At 36.9% G+C, this 21,265-nt stretch overlaps 1 protein-coding gene across 1 annotated transcript in view; it reads right to left on the bottom strand.

The window, feature by feature from the left end:
- LOC150079292 (polyamine-transporting ATPase 13A3-like) overlaps positions 1 to 21,265 on the bottom strand; it is a 559,638-nt gene that overhangs the window by 30,291 nt on the left and 508,082 nt on the right. Inside the window, exon 26 of the mRNA XM_090383023.1 lies at positions 11,293 to 11,443. Coding sequence (XP_090239149.1) covers positions 11,293 to 11,443 — 151 coding nt within the window. The remainder of the gene's footprint in view (positions 1 to 11,292; positions 11,444 to 21,265) is intronic.

Below are 21,265 nucleotides of genomic sequence, written 5' to 3'. Positions count from 1 at the left end.
TTGGTTATATGATTAATGACATTATCTATGAGGTGGGACTAACAGAATTTCCAAGGAGGACAAGTTTATTCATGTTTGAATCTTGCAAGAGATCAGTAGATGATCACTATTTAGTGGGTTATCAAGAACTGAACACTCCATATTGGCATTTATGGAGGGAGAACATATTGAAAGGTCTACTGCAGTCATGGATCCTGTAGAAAAATGGATATAGGTGGGCTTGCCAGTGTTTAACAGGGGAAAGATGATGAGTATCAAGCAGGAATTCTATTAGTTTACCTTTTTTTTCAATTGTTGGAGATCTCCACAGCGGATGATGAGCATTGAAGTCCCCAAGTAAGCAGAATGGAGGTGGCAACTGATCTAGTATTTTTTTTTTTTGATCATCTGAGGAGAAAGATAAACATAAAACCTATTGCAAGAGTGATACCAAAACTTCCACTGCTACTTCAAAAGGAGTCCAAAGAGAAACATGTTTGGATGGAATGTTATTTCCGACAATAATCACCACCCCTTCATGAGTTGGTGTGTCAATACTCCTAACTTGTTTAAAGATAGAAAACACTCATGAATTTAAAAGTTTCCTATAAGGGTATGCCAGCTGGTTTATATTGATCAATAAGATCCTGCAAATTATCTTTTGTATTCCAAAAGCCTCAACAATTCCATCGAAGTATTCTTTCCATTACGTGGTTTTCTGAGTTGTTTTTGGTTCAGACAACTTTTTAGTTGTAGTTTGCTTGTATCAATATATTTTTGCTTTTGTCTTTCTTAGGAAAGAAAGGACATGTCATGTCGTGTTCATCTCATCGGTTGCATGTAGTTCCTAAAATTCCTTCATCTGAATCATGCTGTTCATTGATGCAGATTCTGGTGCTTTTGGTTTTATTGTTGAAGAAACATCGGTTGGTATGGTAATTGGGGTATTACTGGCTTATTCATTGTGAAGGACATTATTTTATTATTATTAGCCATATGATGCAAGGAAGCCTGAGGCTTATGTTGCACTAGCCAAAAAAAATTCCCGAGTAACCCTGAGAGAGAGAGAGACAGAAGTAGAAAGGAATCACCAAGAAAGAGAAGAATGATGATGTAGTAGTAGTGGCATGTGATGCATGAAAGCAAGTGTATGAGCTTATGCAGCATCAGCCAAAAAAAAAAAAGAAAAAATCACACCATTCCCTCCAAATGCCTGTCCAGTTCCTCCTTAAATTTATTTAACCTATCAACTTCCACAACGACAGATGGAAGTTACTTCCAATGACAGATGGGAGTTTGTTCCAGCAATTAACCACCCGCTGGGTGGTTAATTGCTGGAACAAACTTCTGGCCCCTTAGGTTTGTAATCTGAACAAGTGGAAGGATCCCATCAGAATTCAGCATGCTCAACCCATTCATATCCAGCTCAAGACCCTAGGTTGTTTGGAAATAGAGAGAAACGAACAGACCCAATTAGAAATAGATATGTTTGGAGGAACTGATACATCAGTCTGAATCCCTACTGACTGGAAATGTTGAGCAGCTGTGGCATACATATGCTTTGTTCTCCACTTTGTATTTCTGAATTTTTTTCCCCTTGCTTCCCTAGTCACATGTTTTTGAGAAGGCCACATGGTTACCCCTACAATTTGGGCAATACAGTGTGGTAATGGTGCAAACAGATTGGTTATGCTCTGTTGACCCACAGTTAGGTCATGCAGTTTGGAGTGTCTGTATTTCTGGCATTTGTAGCACCTGATAGGAATTGGGATGTACGGTCTGACACGGCAATGTAGATAGCCTGCTTTGACAGATGTTGGTAAGTTAGGAGAGCTAAAAGTGAGAATTATGCTCCTTGTTGGAACAAGGTTACCATCTTTTTGCATCACAATTCTCCTTGCTCTTAGAGAATTTCCTCCTTTGATACAGTTAATAAGTCCAGTTAATCAGTTATTACTCCCTTAGAGAAGTTTAGGGTGGCATGGGCAGTAAATTTTATTGGGGTTCCTTCAAAGGTTGTGAACTTTAATAGCTTCGCAGAATGTTGAGGGTAGTCTCTACTAGATTACCCAACTGGACTGGCCTTACTGCTGAACCTGCAGCAGACTCAATGCATTTCTGCACAAGGAAAGGTGATAATTCATTCAGAGGCTGGACTGATAAAGTTGAGGAAAGCTAGTATCTCATCTTGAGGGGTTGTTTTCAACCTCTTCAGTTGAGAAAAGTCATTTGTCTCTAGTTGTGAGCTCGATGGCTCTAAAGGTAGAAACACGTAGTAGTGGCGGTATGTGATGCAGGAAAGCATGTGTATGAGCTTATGCAGCATCAGCCAAAAAAAAATCACACCATTCCCTCCAAATGCCTGTCCACTTCCTCCTTAAATTTATTCAACCTATCAACTTCCACAACGACAAATGGAAGTTTGTTCCAGCAATTAACCACCCGCTGGCTAAAGGCAAATTTCCGCACATCTATTCTACATGTCTTTTCTTAATTTGAATTTATGCCCCCTTAGGTTTGTAATCTGAACAAGTGGAAGGATCCCATCAGAATTCAGCGTGCTCAACCCATTCAAAGCCTTATATACCTCAATCAGATCACCGCGCAGGTGCCTAGTCTCCAGCCACTGCAATTTGCAGAACTTAAGCCTCTTTACTAGATTACCCAACTTATTCCCCTTCATTCCCCTCACCAATCTTGTTGCCCTTCTCTGTACACGCTCAAGTAAATCTACATCCTTCCTAAAATGAGGCCTCCAGACCTGTACGTAGTACTCAAGGCTTGGCCTGACAATTGCCTTATACAGAGGGACAATCACCTCCTTTTTCCTGCTAGCAAAATTCCTATATATCATTGACAAAACCCCATGACCTGCCCTGACAGCCTGTCTGCATTGCTCAGAAAACTTCATATCTGCCTGCACAATTACTCCCAGGTCTTTTTCATTTTCTACCACCTTAAGTGTAGTACCACACAGTTGGTACGTTTCTCTGGGGTTACTTCTACCCATATGCAGTACTTTGCATTTGTCAAGGTTAAACTTCAATTGCCACTTCTTAGCCCCTCTGCCCAAATTATCTAGATCCTGTTGCAGTAGCACACTGCCAACCTTTGTATCATCTGCAAACTTCGACATTAAGCCTGATATATCTTCATCAATATCATTGATAAATATACAAAACAACACCGAACCCTGTGGGACTCCACTAATAACATTAGTCCATGAAGAGCAGCACCCATTGATTACCACCCTCTGTCTTCTCCCACTTAACCATCCTTTTATCCATTGTAGCAACTTACCCTTAATACTATTCTGCTCCAATTTGTACAATAGTCTTTCATGCGCAACAGTGTCAAAAGCTTTCCTGAAATCCAAATAGATGATATCAAAATTATTTTTTGCATCCAGTTCCTTTGTAACCACATCATAATATCCTATTGAATTTGTCAGACAAGACTTTCCCTTAACAAACCCATGCTGTGTCTGAATTATTGCAGCAGTCTTGTCTAGATGATCCTGCAATGCATCTTTAACCAGTGACTCCATTATTTTACCTGGAACAGAAGTTAAACTAACTGGTTTGTAATTACTCGTGTCACCCTTTGATCCCCCTTTGTGAATTGGGGATACATTTGCACATCTCCAGTCCGTGGGAACCTCCCCTGAGTCCAAGGATGCTCTCATAATTATGGCCAAGGGTTTGCTTAGTTGCTTTGCCGCCTCCTTTAATATAACTGGATAGATCCCATCCACCCCAGGTGCTTTTCTTATGTTTAACTTCAACAATTTCTCCTCCACTTTGCTCTCAGTTATTACAAAATCATTAAGTATCCTGCTATAGTTTGATAACCTTCTGCCATTTCCAAACCTTAATAGCTCCTCGTGTGTGAATGTAGATGCAAAATACTCATTCAGTTTGTTTGCTATCTGGGCAGGATAATCAACAGTCGATCCATCGATATCAAGTGGACCAATCAGATTCATCCCCTTCCTTTTAGAGTTTATATAAGTAAAGAAATCCTTGCTGTTTTTCTTAGCATCTTTTGCCAAGGATTTCTCGTAATCTGCCTTCGCCTGCCTAACCTCCTTTGTGACCCGATTACAGACTAGCTTATATCTGCCATAGGCTTCTGAGTCGCTTGATAATTTATATGCATCCCATGCATTTTTCTTCTCTGTCACAAGTCACATTAGTTCATTTGATAACCATTTAGGCCTAAACCTTGAACAATATTTCTTAATAGGTATGAAACTTTTAGTAGGTTCCTTGAATGCTTCCCACTTATAATTTACTGTTCGCAACATCGTTAGTTGATCCCACTGTATTCACCTTTACGGAAGCAAAAACCCTTTCCTTTACCCCTAATGGTAATTATATCTTTAAGTAAATCCCACATCAGTACACTGTGATCGCTGCCACCTAGTGGTTCCTTTATCTGCAAATTCTTAATACACGAATGATCACTGCTGATAACCAGATCAAGAGTATTATCCTCTCTGGTTGCCTCTCGAATATGCTGCTGCAGAAAACAATCATCCAATAAATCCACAAAAGTCTTACTAGTGCGTGAGTGACCAACCCACAAGTTCCAGTCAATATCTGGGAAGTTAAAATCCCCCATTATAAGACATTCTGATTTACTAGCCCACTGGTACTACACTGACAGTGGTAGAGAATGAAAAGGACCTGGGATAATTGTGCAGGCAGATATGAAGTTTTCTGAGCAGTGCAGATGGTCTGTAAGAGTAGCTCATGGTGTCTTGTCAATGATATACAGGAATTTTTCTAGCATTGATAAGGAGGTGATTATCCCTTTGTATAAGGCAATGGTCAGACCACACCATGAGTACTGTATACAGGTCTGGCGGCCTCATTTTAAGAAGGATGTAGAGCTGTTGGAACGAGTACAGAGAAGGGCAACAAGATTAATGAATGGAATGAAGGGTTGCTCTTACGAAGAAAGGCTGAAGTTTTGCAGATTACAGTGTCTGGAGACCAGGCACCTGTGAGGTGATCTGAAACCTTGAATGGTTTGAGCATGCTCAATGCTGATGGGATTCTTCCTCTTGCTCAGAATAATTACCTGAGAGGGCATTAATTCAAATTGAGAAAAGACAGTTGTAGAATAGATGTGCAGCAGTTTGCCTTTAGCCAGCGGGTAGTTGATTGGTGGAACAGACTTCCATCTTTTGTTGTGGAAGTTGATAGCCTAAATAAATTTAAGGTTGTGCTGGACAAGTATTTGAAATGAACAGAGGGGTGAAATGGGAGCGCATTTTTTTTGGCTGATGCTGCATAAGCTTGATTTCTTGCATTGTAATGCTAATAATGCCACTGTGTAAAAAAATTCTGAGACCACACTTAGAATACTTGCCTAAAAAAAGACAATGAGTTTATTGAATGGGTACAAAGGCAGGCAACTCGCATGGTGAGAATGGCAAAAGAATGACCATACAAGGAAAGACTTAGATTATGTATGCTGCAAAGCTTGGTATCACCTTAGAGGGGACCTGATTTTGATTTATAAGGCTTTGAGAGGGGTTAGTGAAATTAAGGCAAAATTTTCACCATTATAAAGAATTCCAGAACCAGAGTGCCATAAATTCATACAGGGGGAAGTGATTTAGATTATATTGTAAAAAGTTTTCTTTGAGCTAGCAAGCTGTCTCCACAGACATTTGAGGCTGACAATTTGAAGAAATTCAAAGATGAACTGGATAATTACCTACGTGAGGAGGGCAGTTGCAATTTTCCTATCTATTTTTTTATTTTGGGTGGGAAGCAAAAAGCCCATGGTTCCCTTGCTAATACTACATACAAGTCTGAAGCATCACATTAGGAAGGATGTGGGGCTGCAGAGAAGAACAACAAATGGGTACTCTTACCAAGAAAGACTTCGGTTCTGAAAATTTTAATTGGAAACTAACCAGCTATGAGGAGATCTGATTGAGGTGTTAAAGCTTTGAATGTTGATGACACCCTTGTTCTTGCTCTGACAACACAACGTAATGGGACATAAATTTACATCAAGGAAGGAGGATTGCAGGATAGATGTGTAGAAATTTGTTTTCAACCAGAGGATAGTTATGTAGTAGTTATGACTGTTGAAGAAACTTACCAAATTACTTACTTCCATCATGTGGAAATGAGTAATTTGAATAAAGTTAGTAGATGGGAAGTGTATTTTTATTTTTTGCTGATGCTATATAAGCTTGCTTTCTTCCATCATTTGCCACTGCAGATCCCAATTACTAAAAATAAGATATTTTATTAATGGGCATTCCATTTCGTGAAATTTCCCACTTCAACCTCTGAACATTCGACTGTTGGCATTCACAGTGGGCAGATGTGTCTGCATAGTGATTAGAGAGGATCAGATTAGGATTAAGGAGGTTAGATAATTTCTTTAATATATTGTATTTTGATATGTTTTTTTTTTCTGTAATAGTTTATAAATATAATTTTTTTAAAAGTTACTTTCTGTGATATTTAGTAAATTTTAACAATGGTTGTGACAAGATCCACCTTGAATACTTCATCAGAGAGTATCATGGCGATTTCCAGGTGAATCATGATTTCATCGTTTGCAGAACATGTGGCATGTATTCCAAGTCCGACCAAGTGGATAATGTTGCTGATTATTTTCACTGTCACCATTGTATAGAGTGTACTGATCTAAAGTTAAAAATTTGGTGCACTGCTAGAAAAATTTGAGTCACTGAAAAAATGGATGCTTACCCTAGAGAATAATATAACTGGAAACTTGTCAAGGACTCAAGACTATAGAAGCCTACCAAGTGATGCACTCCCAATTCAGGCCCCAGAGCAGAAAACCCAAGTACAAACTGCTCTGGTTCAGAAGCACTTAGTTCTATAAGGAGACTCCATTGTCAGGGAAATGGGAAATATTTTTTTGTAATAAGGAGAGGTGGACTAGAACCAGAGTATGTCTGATGGGAGCAACAATTAATGTCACCAACAGACTGTCAGATTTTAAGGGGGGGTAAAGAGAACATTATTATTCATGTGGGAACTAATGATATTAAGCACACACGATTTGTTAGATAAATATAGGGCAATGCTGAAAAACTGCTGCAAGTTAGGAAAGAATGTCTATGTGTCTACAAATGCCTCTACTAATGTTAATGCTATTAGGAGAAATTGACAGATTAGTTTGAACTGCAGTAGTTGTTCAATGGTTGCTAGATATGGGTGTGATATTTGTTTTCAGGTTCATAATAACTTCATGCTGTTTTGTATTCTCTTTTCCATATTTCACAACCTTTGGAATAGGTGGTGTGATTACCTCTGTAGTTCAGTCACTGTAAAGACTGAAGAACATTCAGTATGGGTGTGTTCTTTTGGATCCACATTTGAAGTAATGTTGGGTATATTCATTACGACAATTAATTTGAATTATTAGTTAATACATTTACTTAGTCAATATCTTCATTAGTAATGATTATTTGCTTGCTTTGGTTGTTCCAAATAATTGTCAGTATTGAAGGATTGTTCTGGAACAATTCTTTTGTGCAGTAAGTTCAAAGTTTTTTAATTATTTGCTTCGATGACTTGATATTGATGGGTCAACTGTTGATGATCCTGCTCAGGTAGCTAACAAACTAAATGAATATTTTGCATCGACATTCACACATGAGGAGTTATTCAGCAAGGGGGAATGCCAGAGGTGTATTCAACTCTAGCAGTAAGCTACAGAATCTTGAAATAACTGGGAGTAAAGTGGAGGAGAAACTGTTGAAGATAAACACAAGAAAGGCACCCGGGGTGGATGGGATCTATCCAGTTATATTAAAGGAGGCAGCAAAGGAAGTAAGCAAACCCTTAGCCACAATTATGAGAGCTTCCTTGGACTCAGGGGAGGTACCCATAGACTGGAAATGTGCAAATGTGACCCCAATTCACAAAGGAGGATCAAAGGCTGACACAAGTAATTATAGACCTGTGAGCTTAACTTCTGTTCCAGGAATATTAATGGAGGCACTGGTTAAAGAAGCACTGCAGGATCATTTAGACAAGACTTCAGTTATAGCTCAGACACAGCATGGTTTTGTTAAGGGGAAGTCTTGCCTGACAAACTTGATTGGATACTATGATGCAGTCACAAAAGAACTGGATGCAGGGAATAACTTTGATATTATATACTTGGATCTTAGAAAGGCTTTTGATACTGTTGCACATGGAAGACTGCTACACAAATTGGAGCAGTGTGACATTGGAGGCAAATTGCTGCTATGGATAAAGGGGTGGTTGAGGGGGAGAAGACAGAGAGTGGTAATCAATGGACACTGCTCATCGTGGACTAATGTTATTAGTGGAGTCCCTCAGGGCTCAGTGTTGGGTCCATTATTGTTTTCTGTATTTATAAATGATATTGATGGTATATCAAGCTTAATGTCCAAGTTTGCAGACGATACAAAGGTTGGCAGGGTTGTCAAGGACACTACTGACACTATGCTGCTGCAACAGGATCTGGAAAGGTTGAGCAGATGGGCTGAGAGGTGGCAAATGAAGTTTAACATTGACAAATGTAAAGTACTACACATGGGAAACAGCAACCCCAGAGCAACGTATCAACTCTGTGGTACTACACTGACAGTGGTAGAGAATGAAAGGGACTTGGGGGTGGTTGTGCAGGCAGATATGAAGTTCTCTGAGCAGTGCAGACGGGCTGCAAGAGTAGCTCATGGAGTATTGTCAATGATATACAGGAATTTTTCCAGCAGGGATAAGGAGGTGATTATTCCATTGTATAAGGCAATGGTCAGGCCACACCTAGAGTACTGTATACAGGTCTGGAGGCCTCATTTCAAGACGGATCTAGAGCTGCTGGAACGAGTACAGAGAAGGGCAACAAGATTAGTGAATGGAACAAAGGGGTGCTCTTACGAAGAAAGGCTTAAGTTTTGCAAATTACAGTGTCTGGAGACTAGGCACCAGCGAGGTGATCTGATAGAGGTGTATAAAGCCTTGAATGGTTTAAGCATGCTCAATGCTGATGGGATTCTTCCTCTAGCTCAGAAAAATCACCTGAGAGGGCATAAATTCAAATTGAGGAAAGACAGATGTAGGATAGACGTGTGAAAATTTGCCTTTAGCCAGCGGGTGGTTGGTTGGTGGAACAGACTTCCATCCCTTGTGGTGGAGGTTGATAGCCTAAATAAGTTTAAGGCTCAACTGGACAGGTATTTTGAACGAACAGAAGGGTGAAGTGGAAGTGGGTTTTTTTTTTTTTTGGCTGATGCTGCATAAGCTTGCTTTCTTGCATCAAATGCCTCTACTAATGCTAATGCTATCAGATTTAGTGTTTTTAATGAAATACATCAACATAGACACAGCATCATATATAATAATGCTGGTCAGCAACTTTTTTTTTTTTTTTTCTAGCACGTTTACAAATATGTAAATTGCTTACTGTCTTCGTCATGTTACAATGGAACTTCCAGTGGACAGATTTTAATTAAAATTGAATGAACAGAAATTAGGCAATCCCCCCCCCCCCCCCAATAAAATTTCAAATTCTCTATACATAAAATAGAAGTATGTTTCAGCATGTGTTCTGTTCCCCGGGAAGGCTGCAGAGCCAATTCCAGTTCAAAAGTCAGATCAACACCAAATTTTGAGGGTGTGATATTTGTTAAGTAATTGACATGATATTTGGCATAAAGGTGCAGAAGGACATTCTAAGTTCTGAAATTTTAAAATACATCAGCATTTCTGAAATTAGAGGATGGAGGGAGAATGACAGGCAACAAAACTGGAATTATTCCTAAAACTTCCACAGGAATTAACGAAATAGATGCTGAAAATTTTATGTCTATTTGACTTTTACTTCTTAAGTAATGCCCTTTCTTTCTTTCATTTCTATATAAAAACTGCAGCCATTATCAACCCACTGCAGGATGGAAGCCTCCTCAACAATTCATGTTGAGGGAAATGGACCATAATCTGCCACGCTGGTCCAGTGCAGGTTGGCAGATCAACTGTATTTAGCAGTCAGGGGCTAGAACCCCGGTCTACTCAAGGAGCGTGTGCTACTGCACTACAGCTCCTGACCACTCGGCTATGGTTTGCCAATGAAATCGCAGATTCTTGTGGCTGTCATGTTGCACATTTGGTATGTGAGAAATTATACAGAAAGATTTCTTATCCATTTGCTTGCTTGCAAGCAAATGGATAAGAAATTCACCTTTTTTACAGCAAGGATAAGAAATTCACCTTTTTTACAGCAAGGCTGTAAAAAAGGTGAATTACTCCACAATTGCAAACTTTGTAAATGATTCTTTGTAGTTATTATGGCTAGACCTAGAATCAACCGATGGAAAAAAAGTCTCCTTTTTTTGATGCTGCTCTATCCAAACCTAATCCACATTATTTGCTTAGCTCATTACTTACATAGACTTGCAGAAACAATTCTGGCAATTATTTCTTATGTAAAAAAAAAAGCTCTTCATAAAAGTCTAAACACGGGCAGATATCTGGCCTACTTTCACCTGGTGGGGAACATGATTACATGCAACATTATTTTAAGCCAAAAATTTTGATGCTATAAAAAAAAGTTACTGATCGTTTGGATACTGTAGCTTTGGCATTGCTCAGGCAATTATTTCTGATCCTTTGGTTACAAAGCATTTGCTGTTAATTTTATATGATTACCTAATTCTATAACTGAACTTTTAAGCATAGAGACTCTCTTTAAGCAGTGCAATTGAAAAGGTAGAGAAAGTTCAACCATTCCTAGAGATACAGGAGAGAGAGAGAGAGAGAATAAGAAATAAATTTGATAATATTTTAAAAAATAACTCTGGATTTCATATTTTAAGAAAAATAAATGACTTTGTTATTGAGAAAGAACTTCCACTTTCAAGAAGAGGCTTCAAAGACTTACATTTTTAAGTTTAGCCCAGTTGCTTCTGTCAACACGAAAAGATCATTCTCTGCTTTTAAAATGATTATGGACAATAAATACCAGAGATTTACAGTGGGCCACATTGAAAGATGTATTGCTGTTTATTGTAACAAAGATTATTCCATGCAAAATGATACTTAATCTAAACCTTTTCGTTTAGCAGTTTGTTACTTTTAAATTACAAATACAAAGAAATTATAATTCAATTAATTAATAAATGTAAAAATTTTAATTTACATTTCATTTTTAGACAGGTGTTACTGGTAGTTGCATTATAAGCAACTTGTGATGGTAGTCTCAATTTGAGAGAACAATGCTATTTTTCTGTTTGTGCTGTAAAATTTGAGGTAAGTCCTGTTTTATCTAAAATATTAAAATACTTACCATTTTTGAGTCACAAGAAGCATAATGACTGCCACTTCTACTGAAATATTCAACACTATTTGAAGCATCAGTGATGTTACATTGGACATGCTGACTAGGCTACTTTGAGGACGTTTTGCTACAAGCTTATCATATGATCCAGTATAGCTCACTATTAAGAAAATAACAATTTCTATATCTTTTGAAAGAGAAGCTTAATCACAATACTTTTTGATATCTAATGGTGGAAGTCAACATATGTTATTTTAAAGTAAGTATTTCTCTGGGGGTAGTGTACATGAGAGAGAGAGAGAGAGAGATACAATTCTAAACAGCTACCCATCACATTGTTTAATTATGTTAAAAATTTACTTTCAAAAAGTAAATGTAATGAAAAACAAACTGAAAGGAATTTATGAAATAGCATGCTCCATAAATTTATATCTTAGCTGAAATGATGGATAATTTTTTTCCCTTGAGTATTTCTCATGTGTGAAGAGATAAGGTTACTGATACAAAAAAAAAAAAAAAAAATAGCTAGAATATTTCTCAGAAAGCAGAAATTAAGGAGTGTAAACTGTGATTTTGTTAGAATGATTCTCTCCTTTCTACAAACACACACTTGCATGATTTCTTTCTGTCTAAAGTGCTAATGACATATGAATACTATCTATACAATGGTGCATCCAACACACAATGGGGGGTGGGAACAGCATCCACCTGCCATGATGTGAATTTTAACAAATAACAAAGACATTCTGGAATTACAATCTCTCAAAATGCCATTCATGTATTAACATTCAACATTATCTGTTATGGAACTATAACAAATACAGTAGAACTCAGATAAGAAGTTTTCCAAGGGACTGGAGGTTTAGAACTTCTTAAACTTCTTAGAAGGGAAAATGACCTAAGGGCATGATATATTAACTGCACAAATAAAAATGAAAAGATATGAATACAAAAGTTAAAGTTGATATATAAGTACTATTTACGCCTATGGGAAACATTTTTAAACTGAGAATTTCTAATTGCTTAAGATTCTGTTCATTAAACTTATTACCACTTTTGTAATGGAGTTTCAACATACCTTAAAAGGGCACAATTACAGTAAGACAGAGCAACAATCCACAAGTAATTCCGAACTGTTCACAACCACCAGAACTTAACGTGATCTACATATCCAATTATGGATATTGATGAAACCAATTGCAATATGCTACTTCCAATAAATCAAATCAAAATGTTTATACTAAAAAGGTTTTAGTGGCAAAAGCCTCAGACTATGAAAAATTCACTAATTGAACAAGTTAGTGTCAAGCATCATTTTAGTTTGTAGTAAACTACTGAAGTAGGCGAAATGGCATCATTTTTATTTTATCTCATATTGTGAGTACCTTCATGAGTTGCCCTGATATTGAGTAAGCAATGCTCCGACAATGAATTTTCGAATAGGCAGCACTCTGCCCATAGATTCTCGGCAGATACCATCGCCACACAACCCTTGGTATAGGCTAAGACCAATAAGTAACATTAGTCTTCTCCATTGGCAAAGCGTTGCTTCTTGGAGGTAGTGCAATATCAGGGCAACTCGTGAAGGCATTCACAATATTATTATTATTAGTCATAAGATGCAAGGAAGCCCGAGGCTTATGCTGCACCAGCCAAAAAAAATTTGCGAGTTACCCTGAGAGAGAAGTAGAAAGAGAAGAATGATGATATCCAGCTCAGGACCCTGGGTTTCCAAGCACATGCTCACCTGATGTGAGCCCCTGGGGTAAGATACAGTACATGTATATCAAAAACGATGCCATTTCACCTACTTCGGTGGCTTACTATGAATTAAATTATGCTTGGAACTAACTTGTACGATTATGAAATGTTTATATTGTTTAATATTAAAAATAAATAATTTCCATATTTAGAAAACATAATAAATGAGAAAACTTCATTATAATAATACACTGTGTATTCTTTATCATAAACTTTTTATGCAGGAAAACAGTAAATTACAACATATAGAGTTGAAATTGGAACTTAAGAAACCAAACCTAGTACAGGTAGGAAACTTCTTATGCAGGTTTTACTGTATTGTGCAATAAGTGTACCGCTTGCAGTGATTCTCCATCCTGTAAGAAAGAATTAAAAGCTATATCTAATGTTAACTGCATGAAATACATAAAAATTGGCTGTGATTGAACCCAGAATATGGTTGTCACCGTTCTCTCTCTCTAGCTTTGACCTAGGGTCCACAATTTTGTAGTAGCTAGTATTACAGTATTGGCAAAGAATGCATCCTTATACATTAACCAAAAAAAAACTGCCTCACGAGATGGAAGTTTGTTAAACACAAGCCTCTCTAAAGGTATATTTCTTTGCATCCCATATGCTTCCACCAAATTCAGTAGAGGTTCATTCTTATTTATACATATCATGATCTTTTTCCTAGTGTCACTTGACTATACTTTTAAATTTAGTGTTGCAGCATCTGTGTTCTTATGGGAAGTTATATAACAATCTAAAATATCAGCAGCTGTTATTGTCAAGGAGTGTGGGCTGTCTTCAGGTTGTACCAGAGAATGACTGCAGTAAAGACGAACTTGTGCCCCTGTAGCATTACTTCTGTTAGCAAGATCCTCTATTATTGTTGAAAATTTCTAATGTTTTGCCATTGGAATCCTAAACACAGCCTCCTTCCATCATATCTTTGCTGGTATAGTAGGCATTGAATAATTAAACAATAATTTTGATATCAGTAGACTCCCCCAGGGTTCAGAACTAGGCCCATTGTTGTTTTCTACATTTAATAATAATATTGATGAAAGTATATCAGGCTTAATGTCTAAGTTTGCAGGATGGATAATGACAGTAATTAAAGTGCCTCCGTAGCCGAGTGGTCAGGAGCTGGAGTGCAGTAGCACACGCTCTTTGAGTAGACCGGGGTTCAAGCCCCTGATTGCTAAATACGGTCGATCTGCCAACCCGCACTGGACCAGCGTGGCAGATTATGGTCCATTTCCCTCAGCATGAATTGTTGAGGAGGGAATCCATACTGGATACACCAGACTTGAGGAAGCTATTGAAGATGTTGCAAATCAATAATCTAATAATAATGAGGTTTTTGAAATTTGCATATTACCACCAAATTTGGATGAGTTGACAGATTGTGAAGATGTTTTACAGGACCTTAATTCATTTCCAAAAGAAATTCCTGGTTCTATCGAAATTTAATTTGAAAATACCAATGAAGAAGATGATGTTCCAGAAGATAAAAGTGGTAGTGATTCAATGGTATATCTTGATTTCGAAAAAGCAAAATGGAGGAAGAGACAATAAGCACCTTTCGGAACAAATGAACTTTGTTTTATAAGTGAGTTAGACGCTATGAAAAATGACTTGTCCCCACCCAAAATATTCGAAAAACGTTTTAGTGATGAAATTGTAGACTATATATGCAAACAAACAATAATATAAGCTTGACAAAAAAAAAAAAAAAAACAATCATGAATTTACTATCACCAACAAAGAAACAGGATATCACACCCTTCCTCAAGAAAGAATTTATTGATCGCTGGATGAGGACTTGGATGTCTCATGCATTTATAATACCATGGCAAAAGAAAGAGATTTGTACATCTGGCCAATAATGAAATTTGAATGTACAAAGTTAGGCCAATAACGAATATGCTCATAAAACAATTTTGCCAGTGGGGTTTTTTTTTCACAAGGATCTATCAATGGTGAAGTATTTTGGTCATAATCCAGCCAAACAATTTATCAAGGGGAAACCAGTGAGGTTCGGTTACAAAATCTGGATGGTAAGTAGTTCTTCTGGGTATTGCTATGCTTTTGATGTTTATTGCAGAAAACCAACTAAAGAAACCAAGAATGTGAAGGGTATACCTGTAGGTGCAAGATTGATTATTGATTTATTGAAACGTGCCAGATCCACCAAACTACGTAATTTTCTTTGACAATTATTTTACAAAGTACTCGTTGATGATATTTTTGAAAAAGAAGAAAATAAGGGCTACAGGAACTGTGAGGGACAATAGAGTCCAACACTGTCCTATTATAGTATCTAAAGAAATGGAAAGAGGTACTTATAAGTTTGATGATATCAACTGCATATTATGTATAAAATGGAAAGATAACAACGTATGTTCTATTTTTACCAATTATGATTTTTTGAACCATTACAATATGTAAAATGTTGGTCAAAACTGCAAAAGCTAAGGTCAGTGTAGAACAACCTGCATCATTTGTATCATACAGTAGTGATAAGAGGCAAGAAATGGTGTTGGGTTCTGTTCATATACATGTTAGATATCACCATCATTAATGCATGGAAGTTGCACCAAATGACAGCAGAGATAAAAATGAATCAATTAGATTTTCATCAAAACATCAGCAAGAAGCAATAAGAAGCAAAAAGCTGGATGTTCCATGAAAATTAGTGAAGGCCATCACTTTCCAGAAAAACTTGATAGACAATTAAAATGTGTTTGTCATATGAAAGCTAGGTGGTCACTTAACAATTGTCAGAAAACAGTGTGCAATGAAAAAGGCTGCTTCGAAAAATATCACTTATCTGCCTAAGGATGCCTGTTTTTCTAAAAAAATAAATATATTTTCTTTAAAATTTTGGTATTGTTTGTTTCTCTGACTTATAATCACACCATAATATTGAGCAAAATGAGTTTTGATAGGTAGTTTTTTCATAGGCATTAATGGGTTAACTTGACTGCAGACTAGTTTGTGGTTCTGTATGTTTCTATGCCCCTTGATAATTTATAGTCATCCCATGCATTTTTATCCTCTGTTACTAGTCTCATGTGTTATCCATTTAGGTCTAAACCTTGAATAGTATCTCTTAGTGGTATAAATAGCCTAGTAGCTTCTACAATTACCTTGCTGAATGCTTCCAGATGGAATTTGCTGTTGGTCCTACTGCATAGAATTTAAAAACTGTCTGAGACCACTGTAGCCTTTGACAGTAGTCATATCTATCACACAACAATACACTGTGATTCTTTTATCTGTAGATTCCTAATGAATGAAGGGTCACTGTTGAGTATTGCTTTCCCTAGAAGATAGACAGAATTGCTTTAGAATCTGTGCTTCTTAACCACGGGCATAACAATTGTCTATAAATGCTGGTTGAGAAATCAGTCAGCCATAACTCCAAAAAGGTTCTGCTACTGCACAAGAGTCGATCCCACAATTTCCAGTTAATATTTGTAAAGTTGAAGAGCCCCATCATAAGATATTCTGATTCACTGGTCCACTCTACTTGTTTGTTGTATAGTTTTTCTACTCCTCACAGTCATTTTTAACATACCTTTACCTCCATTTTTGTTTTTCCAGTATTATGTCAATACCAAAACGACTCAAATTGACTATCCAGTTATGAAAACTGGTGAATTGCTTTAGAATCTGTGCTTCTTAACCACAGGCATAACTGTTGTAAATGTTGTACTCTGTATTCAAACTACACACTCCTATATCTGAATGGCACCATGTTTCTGACATTCCTATAACATCCATGTTTGATGAACTAAGCGATATTTCAATCATTTACTATATTCCTAGTATTAGGGCACAAGCAGGTATATGTGCACCTGTTTTTGCTCCTAGTAACGATAAAATATCCCATGATATTGCTGGTGTTGTGTGAGCTACCTGCAGGCCTTGTAGGCCCTCTCTTCTTATTTTCCTGGCTGCTGTGTGTCCTAGAAGTGTATAACCTAGAAGCAGTGAAGGATCAATTTCACTTCAGTGTATATCTCCAAGCTAGCAGTTTCCCCAGCCCACCTAATACTCTCTCAATAGCATCAGCAAATATTCTTGCACCCATTTTCAATAAGTGCCATCCACTTAAAAACAATCTTGCCTATCTGCTTATGTATTATCACGGCAAACTTCATCAAAAAACTAGTTGCACTGCAGAAAAAGTAAGCTTAAAAAGCAACAGCAAAAAAAAAACAAAAAAACCCTTCCCTCCAATAATTTGCATAGTTCTTCCTTGAATTTTTTCAAACTGCCCACTTCCACAACAACAACATGCTGCTGAACAGTGTGCTGCTCCAATTTGTTCAGCAGCAAAGACTGCTGAACAAATTGGAGCAGTGTGGCATTGGAGGCAAATTGCTGCTATGGATAAAGGGATGGTTGAGTGGGAGAAGACAGAGAGTGGTAATCAATGGACACTGCTCATTGTGGACTAATGTTATTAGTGGAGTCCTTCAGGGTTCAGTGTTGGGTCCATTGTTGTTTTCTGTATTTATAAATAAATTATATTGATGATGGTATATCAAGCGTAATGTCCAAGTTTGCAGATGATGCGAAGGTTGGCAGGGTTGTTAAGCACACTAATGACAATACGCTGCTGCAATAGGATGCAGAAAAGTTGAGCAAATGGCAAATGAAGTTTAACATTGACAAATGTAAAGTACTACATATGGGAAGCAGTAACCCCAGAGTGATGTATCAACTCTGTGGTACTACACTGACAGTGGTAGAGAACGAAAAGGACCTGGGGGTATTTGTGCAGGCAGATATGAAGTTTTCTGAGCAGTGCAGGCAGTCTGCAAGAGTAGCTCATGGTGTCTTGTCAATGATATATGGGAATTTTTCTAGCAGGGATAAGGAAGTGATTATCCCCTTGTATAAGGCAATGGTCAGGCCACACCTTGAGTACTGTATACAGGTCTGGAGGCCTGATTTTAAGAAGGATGTAGAGCTGTTGGAACGAGTATAGAGAAGTGCAAGAAGATTAGTGAATAGAACAAAGGGTTGGTCTTCCGAAGAAAGGCTTAAATTTTGCAAATTACAGTGTCTGGAGACTAGGTACCTGTGAGGTGATCTGATTGAGGTGTATCATGCTCAAACCTTGAATGGTTTGAGCATGCTCAATGCTGATGGGATTCTTCCTCTTGCTCAGAATAATCGCCTGAGAGGGCATAAATTCCAATTGAGGAAAGACAGATGTAGGATAGATGTGCGGAAGTTTGCCTTTAGCCAGCGGATAGTTGGTTGGTGGAACAGACATCCATCCTTTGTTGTGGAAGTTGATAGCCTAAATAAATTTAAGGCTGAGCTGGACAGGTATTTGGAACAAATGGAGGGGTGAAATGGGAGCTGGTTTTTTTTTTTTTTTTTTTGGCTGATGCTGCATAAGCTTGCTTTCTTGTATCATATGCCTCTGCTAATGCTAACATAGTTTGTTCCAACAACCATCCACTAACTATCAGAAGACAAACTTCTGCACATCTATCCTGCAACCATCTTTCTTCAATTTGAATTTATGCCCCTTCATGTGTATAATACTCTGAGAAAAAGGAAAAATTGATAATTTATTTATCCCTATTTTGTGTTACAATTGTTGGGAGAGAGAACATAAGCCAGAGGCTTTTTAGGGGGGGGGTGTTTCCTTTGAAAAAGATAACAATAAAAACAGATCTGAAATTACACAGGTATTATTTAACAGATACATCTAAATAAATTGGACATGTTTCTACATTCCATTACAGAGACCTTCGAAAACCAACCACATATGTCACGTCGTTAACAACAGTACTTACAATTACATTGTGAGTACTTTTACAATAAGAAGTATGAAAGTAAAAAATGTTGAAATTATTGCCTAGAGCAGTGTTTCCCAACGTGGGTCCCACGCCCCACATGGGGGCAATTCAAAAATTGCTCGTCTAGAGTTTAAAACAACTGCCTACTATGATTTAACTTGTACAAAAGAAGAATTGTTGGTATCTCAATTTTAAATAAGCATTTGTTAAATGTTGTACTTTCTATAGAGCTGCACTTGAAAGTTTGGAGTAATATCAACTACAGTTTGCTTGGAGAGTATTGCTTACTATGCCTAGTGAAGGAATAGTACATACTGTATTGGACGATTGCTTATGGCATATGCAATGTGCAAGCAAAGTGGTTGTCTACTGTAGCCTACCGCAAACTCAGCATGTTATATGAAATAGGTAATTCCTTTCATACAAACGCTCGTTTGGGCATCGTGACTGTACATTTGGATAGGTTTGACGATCTCAGATTAAAATAAAAATTACTTTGTCCACGCACAGAATTATTATTAATGAAGAACCGTGATATACAATGGTATGTATTTGTCATATATGTATTTCTGTGGTCTCAGTAAATAAGCAAATAAGTCCAAAAACTCGAATTTGCAGGAGAGGAAAAATAAACTTCACACTCTCATATAAACACGCATATATTCGAATATACAAATATTTATTACTCACGCTAAAACTACAATAACGAAGATAGCTGCGTGTCACATAATAGTAAATAATAAATACTTTATTATAGTGCACTTATCTCATTTTTGACAAATTAGACTTATCTGCTTGTTCACAGAGACCACAGATTTAATAGCCCGAATTCAGTAATTCGTGTGATTTATTCATTCAAAAAGCGTACTAATAATTAATTTTGATATATTAAAATAAAATTAAATTAACTTTAATGCATAGTTTATTTTTAGTTTTTGATTTATCTTATATTTATTTCTTTCAGTTGCGCAGTAAAATGAGTAGTGCAAGTAAAAAAAAAGTTCGTCAGTATTCAGAGGAATACTTAAAATTTGGTTTCATACCCGCTATCCACGATCAAAGGTCACCTTTTTGTCTTTTATGCCAACAATGCTTGACCAACGAATCAATGAAGCGAGGTCGTCTTGAGGCGCATTTGAAGGCGAAACATAATGCTCATGTAAATTCAGATTTAGATTACTTTCAAACTTTAAAGAAGAATTTTGAAAAAAGAGCAACATTAAAGTCTCTGTTTATTGCTCATACTGCAACTGTCAATCGTACTCTTGAGGCTAGTTATGAAATTTCTTTACTCATTGCTAAATCTGGGAAAAATCATACTATAGGAGAGAATTTAATCAAACCATCAATATCAGCATTTCTTAAAACAGTTCTGGAAAAAGATGACAAAGACGTGAAAGCTATGCCACTCAATAACAATACTGTTAGCAGAAGAATAGATGAAATGAGTGAAGATATTGAAATACAACTTGTTGGAAAGCTGAAAACAAGAAAATTCTCAGTGCAAATGGATGAATCAACTTTGAGAGACAGTGAAGCCGTACTGATAACTTATGTGAGATATATTGATAAAGGTAATTTTGCTGAAGAAATGTTATTCTGTAAATCATTAGAGAGCACCACTACCTCCAAAGATATATATAATAAGCTAAAAAATTACTTAGATGACAATAATATACCAATGAAAAATATAACATCTTGCGCTTCAGATGGTGCTCCTAATATGATGGGCAAGAAAAATGGCTGCTTAAAATTGATGAAAGATGAGAATCCAGAAATGCTTCTTGTGCATTGTGTTATTCATAGGGAAAACTTGGTAGCTAAAAATATTTTGCCTGTTCTTCATGAAGTACTAAAATCAGTTATAAAATGTGTCAATGCTATTAAAGCTAATGCCAAATGTGAGCGTCTCTTCAAGCTTTTTTGTGAAGAACAAAATGGAGACCATGTGAGACTTTTACTTCACACTGAAGTAAGGTGGCTCTCGAAAGGGAACTGCTTGAAAAGATTCATGGAACTATTTGATACTATTAGTGACTTTTTAAGTGACAAACCTGAAATGAAGCATCTGTTAACGGTCGATGGTAAAGCATTTGTGAGTTATTTAGCCGATATCTTTGAAAAACTAAATATATTAAATAAACAACTTCAAGGAACAAATAAAAAACTCTCGTCGATGCAAAAGCGAAGATATTTGGTTTCATTACATTTATTGAATTATGTCAAAAATATATTTGTAACAAAAATTTTGAACAGTTTCGTTGGCTGCAAAAATGTGAAGTGACTGATACCGCTGTACTTGTTATTGTCGATCATCTGAAAATTCTGTCCGCTGATTTAAAAGAAAGGTTTTCTGATTTAAAACAAATTGATTTTCCAACCTGGATGATGCAACCAATGTTAGTGGA

Source organism: Mastigoproctus giganteus, chromosome 10, assembly GCF_048544385.1.
Source record: "Mastigoproctus giganteus isolate SK-2022 chromosome 10, ASM4854438v1, whole genome shotgun sequence".
NCBI classification, from domain to species: Eukaryota; Metazoa; Arthropoda; class Arachnida; order Uropygi; family Thelyphonidae; genus Mastigoproctus; species Mastigoproctus giganteus.
This window is presented reverse-complemented; position numbering and strand designations above follow the sequence as displayed.